A 12,616-nucleotide genomic window follows, 5' to 3' on the forward strand; every position below is an offset into this window, starting at 1 on the left:
GGTCACTGTTTTTTTCTCTGCAGATCTCAAACACATCTTACCTTTTCAAGCTTACAGTTAATATTTTAACTTATTTATGGCTTAATTGCTACTTAATCCTATTCTACTGTTTGTCTTAGTAGGCAGCACATAAGCTTGAACACAACTCCAAGATGCCTGCTACGTTTTGTCTGTGTGAAGGGTAGCAGGGCTTGATGAGATTAAGTTAAAAACCCAATAGTATCCAAATGTATTATCCTGTTGTACTTAAGGAACGACATGAAGCTGTTGTACGTCGCACAATTGAAAGAAGCCAGAAGCCAAAACAAAAGCAAAACAGGTGGTCCTGGGGAGGAGCGCTACATAACCGCATTAATAACACAGGTAAAGAGGGAGGCTTGCTTTGCTAGCCGGTTTCCCTGCCCTGCCAGTTAACTGGAATTTACTTTGCTTCTGTTAAAAGGAAGGATCATTCAGTGTATGCTGGTTTAAATTCTTTGCTCTTGATCTTATTATTGCTAGCAATGGCATGTTTCTGACATTCTTGTGTAGCAAAAAGATAACAAGGAGAAATCTGAACGAAAGTTATAACTTGTTTCAGGAGTTGACTAATTGTGTAACTCTATCTTGCTACAGCTTCTCGCTTCTGCTGCTTTGCTGTTGTTTGTGTGTGTATGCTGGTGTGCTTGTGCTGTGTCAATCTTGTGATATGAGCTACTGTGTGCAAATGCTAAATATCATGGCTCAAAAAGTAGGTCTGGCAGAAGTGACCAAACACTAAGATTAAAACAGACACAAGGAAGAAAAATTATTCTTTGTAATAAGCTGTCTGTACCTTGTACAGGTATTTTGGGAGATAGAAGTCCCTTTTTTCCCCTAGAAGAACTTAAAGATGGGCAAACTGAGTTTATGTGAATTCTAGCTATGTGCTTTTTTTCCCCAGTCACCCTCTCTAACTTAATCTGCCAATCATTAATGTGTATATGCCCTGTTAAATATTACTCAGACCCAAAAAAGAGAACTTGTCCTTTATTTCTTTCATCAGAAGGTGGTACTTAGAATTCTCTTCTTCCTACTCTAATGTATACATTTCAATGTGTCCAACCTTTCATCAAGGAGGAAAAAAGTTGAGAAAAGAATGCTCTGAAATAATTGTCATATATAAGTTCAATAAACAGTTATTTTTCATAAAAGGTTACTTTTTTGCTTAACTCTGTATAAATTATTTTATTTTTATTTTCTTCACTGTGAAAAATCATTGTCTTGCATTCTGTCCCTAGGTTATTTTTTTGAATCATCATTCACCTTTCTCGATTTAGCAGGCCTGGAGCACCACTTCAGATCTCTGGGTGGTGCTAGAAAACCTGGTACATAATTGCTGTGGTTTGTTGATTCCTTTACCCATAGCTAGTTCTCAGGAAATGAGATCATCAGTAACTAAACCACCCTCATGTAGTTGCAATGCATGCTTAACATCATGCTGATAGATTAGAACTGTTGTTAGTACCAGATTTTTTCATTATTATTTATTTTTACTATGGAGACTTACTACTGGCTGACTCTAAAGATTAGGCACAATTCACTGAAATGAAGCATAATATTCTGTCTACTGGAATTCAAGACCCATTCTGAATATTTTGGTCTTTTCTAAAATCCTTTTGGCATACTACATATACACAGGATTTACAATTATTTTCCACATGAGCACAGATGTATAACCAGTTGCACTGGCTGATGTGTTGTTCATGGTTATTTTAATTCTTTTTTTAGAACAAAGAAACCAGCAATCTTCTAGGCGATGGATTGCATTTGGCCTATTCTACATTTATAGGATTCATATTGCCAACACTTACACACAAATCCTCATGCTGAATTTCATTCATTTAAATAATGTTCATAAACACAAGAGAAATGTTGGCATGCCAAATACAAGATGATTTTTCACATTGTCATTTGTCATCTTCAGAAAGCTGTTTTATACAGTACATCCTTTATGCTCAGTGTGGGAACTTTTTGGCTGTACTGATATACTATACATTTTCTCAGCTATAGATTAGATATAAGAGATCAAAATCTCCATCCCATTCCCACAAATACTGTTCTGACAAAGATCTGTGACACATGAAGCCCGATTATCCTGTCTCTAGTACTTACTCGCACACAGCACTCTTCAATATATCCCATAGATCAATGTGGAATAAACTTGACAGCCTCCAGAGGTCTTGTTCTTAGCTATAACATTTAGGTTTCTCTTTTTAAAACCCATTTCTGATGGGGTTTTATCCCCCTTCCAGGACTCAGTTCGCTGGTTCTATACCCTCACTGAGTCATTCTAACATTAGACAAAGTGAGCAAATAATCACATGGGGTAGGGGTGCATCTTTCTTCACCCCAGCCAGTTATAGTGAATCCTATATAGTTCATAGATCTGGCGAGAGCAAATGTATTTTTCATGCACTGTATTTCTATGAGAATTTTTTGTACACAGTGAGTATACTTTAATCCACTAGGTCAGAACAGGTAAATTCAATACTGATATTATAAATAAACAATTGCAGATAATATTTCAGCAACGTCCTCCTTAATGTTCTTAGTGTCCTGAGTTTGTATCTGCTTCCAAAACAGTATGTGGACATATTTTTGCACACACAGAATATGAATCAGCAGTGCGTTTAGGCATATTCTCAAGCCTCATTGCATTTCAGCATGGTTGAATGCTTTGCTGAGTAGTGCTGGGGTTTAGTACATGCGAAAATGTAAGCAAAAGCAGTATTGGCTCTTCCAGCATCTTCCACATGTCAGATTTCCAAACAGAAATTTGTAATAGAGGACATGTAGTTGATGCATGTAGCTCCTTTTTGAGGGAACAGAAAGCATATAGCTGGCCTGTTCAGCTCATTTGTCCTCTTCTGCCATTGCTAGCAACCTTCACGTGACACACACACATGTCCACAAAGTGTGTGCAATCTGTATTCTTGAAATAACTATCACCCCCTCAGTAGGGTGCACATGCTGACTCTGCAGCAGTTGCATGGGCAGATGATGTAATACTGCTCTAAAATGTACAGAACCTAAAAGCAAAATAAAACCCTTTAGTATTATATACCAAGCATGTGCATTACAGGTAGTCTCTAGCCTTCCACAGAGATCCATTTCCTTTATCTGCTAAGCTGTGTGCTCTTTTGGATTGGTTAACTACAACTTCATTCACAGCAGGTAGAAAATGACTCTCTGGTGGGAAGTTTAGCACTTATACATAACTATGGGATTTTTAACTAAATCTTTTAATTCCTTTTGTGCTTACCCTTGCTTCCCTTCTGCACTAGTCTTCCCTTAATCTTTTAGCATTTTATTGTCATGATATTGACCTTCTGCCTGGTAACAGTGCCCTGTCAAATGTCACCTTTCATTCAGGTGCTAAGGGGTTTTTTTAATGAATAACCTCACATTTCTAAGCATGTTGGTCTTTCACTGAAGCTTTCTATTGTACGTCACGAGCAAGGTTTTTGAGAGAATATTGAAAGGAATGAGGAAACATCGTCTTGTCTACTAATATCCACTTTAGAACCTCCATTAAGTCCTTGGATTGCAACCTGATTGAATGGTAATAAATGAACAGAATATTTTAGACATTTGAAACTTAACTTAAATGGTTTTGTGCCCAGTCTTTGAGTCACCTGTACAACATCTGCTGAGAAGTCCATTCTATTTTGAAAGTTCTTGTGGTAGAGCAGGAGTGACCTAGTCATGTTTTCCTCCTCCCACTAGTGAGCTAGGAACTTGCACTACAGCATGCGGGCTGTCAATTAGCATTATCTCCATTTGTTTTAGATCCAGACAGGCGGTCTGTTTCAACAATGAACCTTTCGAAACATGTTGATCCAGTCATTAACAAGCGGCTCTCCTCCTCATCTGCAACATTACTAAATTCTCCAGACAGAGGTACAGTTTCAAAAAAAAAAAAAAAAAAAAAAAAAGAAGAGCAAGAAAGAATGTTCTATACTGATGTATTACTTTGCACATAAAACAAGCTTCTGAAGTCATTTTCTGTACTTCATCTAAGTGGGAGTGAAAAGACTTCAAATGTGGAAAGTAAATGGTTGAACATTTTTTCCTGTGAGAAGAAATATTTATTTCTTGTTTCTTAAAACAAGAGAACTTACCTAAACAATCTTACTTTAGCAAATGATAAAAGCAGTGCTTCTGTCAGGTTTTTAGTAAATGAGGTACAACTATTGAAAGAATACATCGCTCCATAGTGCATGCAATCATGTGTGACCTTTTATTTGCATTAGGCCATTTTGTCATTATTTTGTTTTCCTTTCTTTTTTGGTAGTAGTTCTTGAATATCTAAGAACATGTTGCATGAAGCTTTCAAGCAGTTGTTTTATTACCGATTTTGATTATTTTTATTGAAGAGGTATGGGTGTTTTTTATATGGTCTGTTTATTGACTTTTTGTGTTGAGTTACTTTTCAAAGATTGCTTCATTTCAGTATATGTTTTTGATGTTTACAACTCTGCACAAATGATAAACCATCAAGCTTTTAAAAATTAACATAGCTGAATTGCTGCCTCTGTTCTGAGGATTTATGAGATTGAAGCATTGAGCTTAAAGCATTTTTATAAAAGAACATCTCTTGTGTAACTTGTGCAAAGAGCTTTACAGAAAAGTACTTGGTAGGGATTTTTTTGTCCTCTACTGAGAATGAGAAGTTCTGTCCCATTTCAATCTAGATAAATGCATGTTTTCAAAAACAATTTTTAGAATGGAATTTTGGTTGTGTTGCAAAACTGATTGGTACATGTCATTATTTGTGTGTCTTAACGAAGTACCATGTTTTATGTGCATGCTTGTATGTGTGTATCTGGTTGATTTGATGAGCCATGTTAATCCTAGTGGGTTAACCTAGTTGTAGAGTCTGGTAACTTGCGAAAAATACAGTGTTATATTAGGAAATAATTTATTCTAAAACACCAATAATTTTTTGCTCTAAATGTTGAAATCCAGTCAGTTTTGTTTTCGGGGAACAGCAGCAGGCATTAAATATGAAGGATAGTCTCTTATGGACTGTAACTCATTGCATTATAGTTTCTGCCATCCATTTCAAATTCAGAAGTTAGACTGAATAATAGGCAGTCTAGCAGCGGGGAAAGGGAAGGAACATGGACGTGATGGCCATATGTCAAAAACTTTAGATGTTGAGGCATTCTTTGCTTGGCATTTTCATTAAAACAGCACAGAACTCTTCAGAAGTCTCTTATGTCTTTCGCAGACTCCAAGACAGAAAGCAAATCCAAATGCTATAAATGCCCTCTTTCTTGTGCAAAGTCATAGACCTAATCTAGTTGAGCATGTATCTGGAGAAGTGCTGCTGGTCTCTCCCGTGGCCTCAACACCTTCAGGCAAATGCTTAAAGGAAGGCTCTGCCTGCCTGCTCCCCATTTCACCTTCCAGAAGGCACCCAGTCACACTTTGTCTGTAATTCATACTCCTACCTGCAAAACGGCAAGCTGGAGATGAAGATGATAAGCTTACCCTAAGTGGCTTATAGCTGTCATCAAGAATGTGTCTTCTGTTAAGCAGCACCTTTTTACCATTTGAAGGGCAAGACTGTTTGTTTGTTTGTTTGATTTTGGCCCAGCAAAAGATGAAAGTTTTCATTAACTAATTGCCTAAAAGACTGGTTAATTCCTTTTGAAGTATAGTATTGCTATATAGCCCTTTATCACAATTTTACAACTGGGTAGCTAGAACAGGCTTCTCATTATGCTTTTATGTTAGTGGTACAGGTCTGAGTAGTTGAAAGTATAACAAAACATGAACACACATATTCAAGTGGAGAAAGCTGCTGTTGACCAATAAATTTTGGTAATTGTGTTCTTTAAGGAAAGCTTAGTGAGTGGATAATGCTTGAGATGAGGTATGAGTTACACACTTCCTTAGTTTTGAAAAGCAAAACTTGCACCATAGTTGTGTTCCTTCTCCTCTCTGCAGTGCTTTTTCTTCAAACAGGGGTCGGTCTTGATCACTGCATCACCTTTGTCTGCCACCTTTATAGAAGTTCAGGGACTCCAGTATTGTCTCCTGTTGAAAGAGAATCTAGGCATAGAGTAGTTTTTCCCCATCTACTCCTCACCATGTTTGTGGCTCTGTATGAGCAACCACTGCTGTTATCAGTGAGAGTTTCCTTCGTGGTGCTCATCAGGAGGCCTGTTAAATCCCTGCCTTCCACCTGTTCCTAAAACTAATCAGATGCTGCTGTTTGCTTACTTACAATTTATTCTGCTGCTGCTAAGACAGCTTTCCAATGCTCAGTTTGTATATCCTGAAGACAAATACAGATGATTGTAATCAATTCACTGTTGCCAGCTCCCTGGGACTTTGTGTGTTGTTCACTTGCAAGTTAGGCTATAAAGACCTTTTAATCTGTTTAAACTAACCTACTTGTAGCTGGAGGTAGGGGTACTTGCTTGCACCAGCAACTGCTTCCTGTGTGGAAACAAGGAGCAAACAGCCCTACAGGTGATAGCCTAACACAGCATGAGAACAAAAAATAATGTTTCCCCTTGTCTGTCAGATGGTTTGAAGGACTAAATCTTGAAAACATCACCCTAAGGCATTAAAAACAAAAAGAGCAAGGAAAAAAACTGACCTCATTGTCTTAAAGTTGATATTATTTTGGGATGGTCTTTGTTTTGTATTCAATTTGCTTCAGTGTGAATTGGACACCAAAGATAAGTTGTTCAATGTATATAGGTGTTAATACTCTTGTACTTGGAACTCAGTGGGCAAAAGTTTATTTAGCTGTTCTAGGTTAATGGTGATGCTAATAAGTGTTCGAATATGTATTGGAAGTGTCAGATATCATGCTTTCAGGGAGCTGTGCATTTGGAAAATTCAGTATGTGATGACCTTGATCCACAAAGCCAGAGTGTATTTAAAAGAACCCTGATCTAAACCCATTTTGGAGATTTAGGGAGACTTCACTTGAAGCTCCTGGCTAAAACTATTTTGACACCTCTGAATCAGGCCTGTTGCTTGTACGGAGAAGAGAGTTTTTGTTGGTCTCTCTTAGCTCACTGTTGGTGCATATCTGCTGGCTCGCTCCCAGACACTGCCTCAGTGCTGTTAGTTGGATGCTGTGGGCACACGATTGCTTCCAGTAGGTGATGTGGATATAAGCTCCCCTGTGTTAGGGGCAAAGAGAAAAGAGAATTAAATCATACTCACCCTTAGAGCAAGTGACATGGGATAGGTGTGACATGGCAATTTAGTGTTCTAAGTCATCAGTCTCTTACCTGTGTCCTCTTCAGACTACTTCATGTCTGGGGCCTCACATGTAAGGTCTGTGGCTGGCTCACAGGGCCATATTACATTGTGACATTTACTTTACTACTACTTATGTAGTTGTACAGATAAACTCCAAGAAATTGATAGTATACACAGTGCTGATTTATTTGCCTAAAATTTCAGGGACTGCTTTCTGAAGTTGCATGATCTTTGTGTTAAACTACAGTAGAAGAGTTTCTCTAGACTCGTCCATACTCATGCCTGTGACCCTGACCTAGTAAAACCTGAGACCACAAAGCAGAATGGTGTCTTGGAACAGTAGCTTTAAACTGTGATCATACTGAGCATGGTGCCTGAAAAAAAAAGGAAGCAAAGATTTTACCATTATTGCATCCAGCTTAATGGTAGTTCTGTGATTTTTCTTCATTGTTAAATTACAAGCTTAATGATAATGTGTGTGCTGTAATGGAGGTCTCTGTAGGGTATTTTGTGTCTCGGTATAATCTGTACCAATGCCGAATGGAACCATTAATCACAAAGAGCTCTGGCAGTAGTACATTGTGTAAGGATACTTATCCACAGAGCCTGCTGTGTTTGAGAGTCCTATATTTCTATAGTAATGCCCCTTATTGAGTTAGCAGAATTTAGGGGAGCAATTTGAGAAGCAAAAAACAGCACTGAGGGCGGATTAGGCAATTATATTTTCATAGGATGAGATTGAGATCAGCCCCTCTTTTCATGGGGCTCAGCATGGAGTAGATTAAGGACAGATTCAGAGTTTATGGCTATTAAAAGTGATGGATCTCTACCTTTAAAAATGCAAATTACTCTCAAGTTTATTACAGCCAGTCACTTCAATGAGTGTTTTAGAGACTGAGCCTCATAAATTCAAGCTGCAGTCTTGTTGTCGTAAACACCAAACTAAGGCCAATGAATGCTGAGATGTAAGAAGACCTGATTTCACTTGCAACATCAAGATTATTGCTATGGTGTAAGCTTATTATAATGAACTACTATGGGAACTAGTTGAACGTTTTGTTTTGTGATGCTCATTATAATACAATCTGTTGCATCAGAGTATCAAAGATCTATTTCAATATAAAAAATAACTTGTAGGGCTCTTTTGGTTACTGCTTCACCATGATCAATGTTTAAATAGTATTTTTAAAAAAAGTAAAGACATTTTACAAGGCAGAATGAATATATTGACAAGCTAAATTTGCATTAGGCAATATTGGGAAAAGCAAGTCAGGGCAGTGATTGCAGCCAGGTGTGTTTTCAAAATAGACTAACAATGCAAAACATTGGCTTTTGTTACTGTTCTAAATTGAAAATTACCATTAGCAGGATTTTTTGACAGAATTAGTGGTCAAAGGTACTTACTGTATTCTGTGACTTCATGTACTACCGAGACAACTGTAGCTGCTGAGCTTGGTATCTGCATTTGAGGTGCATTGTATCCTTTTGCGATGCTTTGATAAAACCTCTCTGTGCCACAATTCTCTGTCTAGCACTAAGCAACCTTCTTTGTTTCTTCTGTTGAGGCTGGCAGACTTTGGAAGGTGTTGTAATTGCTCTTTTTTGTAACTAGAAGACTATATACCTTATGTGTAGAAAGAGTTTGGGACACAAACATCTCTGTCAAAGTCTATATTTAGGAGTGGCAACTGCTCTCCTAGTACAGAGGTTACCCTGTCAACCCTAATAGGGAATGTGGCATATGTGCAAAATATCAGTATTAGTTTGATAAATTTGCCATAATGCCACAGGCAGTAACACAAATTAAATGTTCAGATATATGTGTTCCTTTAGGAATTCCTCTACTAAAATGGAGTAAGAAACACTGAATGATTGTATGCTTTTGATCTCTGAAGAACAGTTTCAAGATTTTCATGGTATGCAGTAGTGAGGAGATAATACTAATACTTCTGCAACATGTAGTTATTTGTGAAGCGTTTGATCTAACATCTTGCTTGTATGGTGTACGTTCAGCTCGGCGTCTACAGCTTAGTCCATGGGAGAGCAGCATCGTTAGCAGGCTCCTGACGCCCACTCACTCATTCCTGGCCCGAAGTAAAAGCACAGCTGCATTGTCTGGAGATGCAGGTAAACCTATAAGAACAGAGGCTTCGTGTCTCAGCCACTTATTTTTCCAGATTCCCTGTGGGATGTTGTAAAGTTATTGATCTAATTATGAGTGTACGGTAGCATCCCAGAATGAGTTTGAATGTCCACAATTACATCGTGTGACTGCATGAAAGCTTGTTTGTACAGTTGTTTGCTATGCCTCTTTCTCTTTCTCCCACGACCCCTTTCTTAATTTCTTTTGCCTCTTTATTGGTGCAATAAATGAATACAACACACGCAGGACAACAATGTCACACTGTCTGTGGCCGTTTAAGGAAATGCACACAATGTTGTAGAAAGCTGATTCAGCACACCCACTGCTAAGGTTGTGAGCTGCTTGCTGCAGAGAACAGTTTCACTCTCTACCAGGGCACTTCCCACATGGAACAAGTTAGACTTGTAGAAAGATAGGCCCTGGTTGCAGTGGATTTAATACATATAAAGTTAAATGTGCAGGTTTAGTGAGGTTATGATAATAGTAAAGTTCTCTGCCAACCCTAGAACAGCTCTCTGATGTACTTACTGAGGGGAAAATTAACCTTCAGAAATGTGAAAATATTGCTAGGTTGTAACTTAAAGCCCAGGCAAAACTGTAGTCTAAGGACAACCAGGACATATTTGCTTATCATGTATTTTAGGCAGGTGACAGCTGCCTCTTCTTTTATCATGGGATGCTTTATGATCATGCACTGCAGACTTTACCATTACAATAGTATATTGCTGCACATGCTGAATGTTTAAGTCTAGGCAGGTCTTTTCCTGTCTGATATGGACAGGATTTTTATTCTAATTAAAGGACGTAGAAGGTAAGAAGGAATAGAGATCTGCTAAGATTAAAAGATTTTAAAGAAGCTTTCACTTAAGAACTCTTATAACTAATTAGACTGCAGTACATTTCCACAGGGTAGTGCTGTAGGAGTGAAAATGTGGATGATATTTTACAAACAGTGGAATTAACAAGTACAGAATCCTTTTTCACTCTTCACAAACAACAGTTTGTAAAATGAATACTTAATGTCATCTACCAGGCAGGATATTGGAAATTCAGCTTGTTGTTAGGGAATAGTTGAGAAAGCAGCGTCTTAATTTTGTAAGTGGTTACTCTACTGGAGCAGGCGTGAAGATTTTTTTGTGACTGCTATTGTTTATACTGCACAATAAGCTCTAAACTGAGTGGAATGTTGAGAAGGATTGCAAATAGCAGGAATGACTGATTTATCAGTCATCAGTCTGAGGTAATTCCCTGAAATGCTTTCCCTATGCTAACTGGAACTGTACCACCCAGAAGAATAATCCATCTGCTCATTGTTTTCCAGGTATTATTCTCTAGGAGTGATAACTGCAGTCCGTTCATGCAGGACACTTCCTGGAGATTAATGATCAGGTGGTGGTAATGGCTCACAGCTGTGCTCTGAGCACACAGCTCATCCCAGCCTGTCATTATTCCCTAGAAAATTACTCTGCCCTTTGGCTGTAAATATAAATTACAATGTAAAAAATCAAAATCAAATTAAATATGGATTCATGCCCTTAAAATTTAAGTGAGCTATTAGGGACATCCAGCATAAGAGTACGTCTGGATCTTTTTAAATAACCATCCAAAACCAAAATGTTTTTTAAATAACTCTCCAAAAGCTCCTCTGAATAGATGTAATCCTGTTGGTACAGGATTCACTGGGAGTGCTTCCTAAAGCATTGTTTGGCAACTTCGCAAATGAAAATGAACTGCTTGTCTTTTAATACTTATGATGTCATCCTTGATGGTAACTTCAGATAATTGCCACGCAGCAAGAGAATTGATTCATAGAGGGTGGGAACCACATAAATTATAAGCTGTTTAAAACATACGTTGTGCCATGGCTTCCTATCTGGTTTGGATACACTCAACCAAACAAAAACAAAACCAGCCCCTGTTTTCTTATTTCTCAATTTTTATTTGTTTATTTTCTAAGTTGGTCATAATACCTCATTAAGCATAAATCCCTATAAATGATATGCAAGCAGGAGTGCTGTTGCTGTAACACTTACATGAGACTCTCTTTATTCATAATGTTAATCTCTCAGTGCAGGAGAATTTGCAGCATTAGTACTGTTAAGTCTATGAGCTTTTTCTGTAACAGCAGCTGTACTGTTGTAAGACTGGAAGAATTAACTGTATGTGGAACCGCATTCTTTCAAGTGTGCTCAGAGAGGGATCTACAGGCAAGAAATGTTGGGGTTTTTTTTCAAAAAAAATGGGGGATGAATTTTTTTTTTTTTTTAAAAAAAAAAAAAAAAAAAAAAAAAAAAGATAGGGAAGATACCATATAGAAGCTCTACTTTTCCATCAGGTAACATCCTGAATAATAATTATGCTAAGATTATATTAATTGACCAGGAAAGACAAATAGGAGCAGACAAATAAAACTCTGCAGTAATAACATAGTTTTCCTCAGTCTTTTCCTTCAGTTAAATTAAGAGAAAGTCCAGGAATACTTTGCTGCAAGAAGTTCTCCATGATAAGTTTTGCAGTGTTAAAATTCTTTTTAAATATGTAATCAGAATACCATATATCTGACAATCTGCCATTGGCAGGAGATCTTTTGGTAACAGTCTTTGTCTGTGTGCAAACCAACAAAAACTGCCATCCTGGTTACTCAAACAAATATTAATTTTCAAGTTGACTTGTTGTTGCTAGCCTGCTTTTTGTAGTGTGTAAAATAGTTTGCTGTCGAGACTGTATTTGAGTCAGCTGTTATTCTACCATTATCAAGAAATATTAAAAGTTCTTAAATGGATGGGCTTCAAATATTCCTAAAGAGGGACTTTTAAAAACACAATACTTGCTAAAAATTGTAGACAGCAATTTCACTGATTTCCTAGGTGAAACAGTTTTGTATGGTTAATGTGTTTTGATCTTTGTGTGTATGTCTCCTTTTATTTTCCTCCACTTCTAAGACCAATTAATAGGCATTCTGATTTTAGTTTGATTGTTTTCTATTCCAAATGTAATCGAAACTCACATCAATGCATGTACTAAGCTAATCAGACTAGTCATTGTGTCCACTGCTTTTTCAGAACCACCAGTTGTATAAAAACTTAAGAGAAAAATATTGTTACTTTCTATTACCCAGTTGTGTGGCATATTTCTTAATTTATGTAAAAGAAATTATTAGTTTACAAATGGAACAGTATGTGAATGCCTACTGAGATTGTATCATTACTATACATGTGGCCA

At 37.4% G+C, this 12,616-nt stretch overlaps 1 protein-coding gene across 1 annotated transcript in view; it reads left to right on the forward strand.

Moving 5' to 3' along the window:
• The first annotated feature begins 116 nt into the window (after nucleotides 1–116).
• The window catches only part of MAP7 (microtubule-associated protein 7), a 34,884-nt gene continuing 22,384 nt past the window's right edge, over nucleotides 117–12,616 (forward strand). The window contains exons 1-3 of the mRNA XM_010574641.1: nucleotides 117–363; nucleotides 3,811–3,921; nucleotides 9,265–9,378. Coding sequence (XP_010572943.1) covers nucleotides 228–363; nucleotides 3,811–3,921; nucleotides 9,265–9,378 — 361 coding nt within the window. The 5' untranslated portion in view covers nucleotides 117–227. The remainder of the gene's footprint in view (nucleotides 364–3,810; nucleotides 3,922–9,264; nucleotides 9,379–12,616) is intronic.

Source organism: Haliaeetus leucocephalus, unplaced genomic scaffold (assembly GCF_000737465.1).
Source record: "Haliaeetus leucocephalus isolate CR32 unplaced genomic scaffold, Haliaeetus_leucocephalus-4.0 Scaffold450, whole genome shotgun sequence".
Taxonomy (NCBI): Eukaryota; Metazoa; Chordata; class Aves; order Accipitriformes; family Accipitridae; genus Haliaeetus; species Haliaeetus leucocephalus.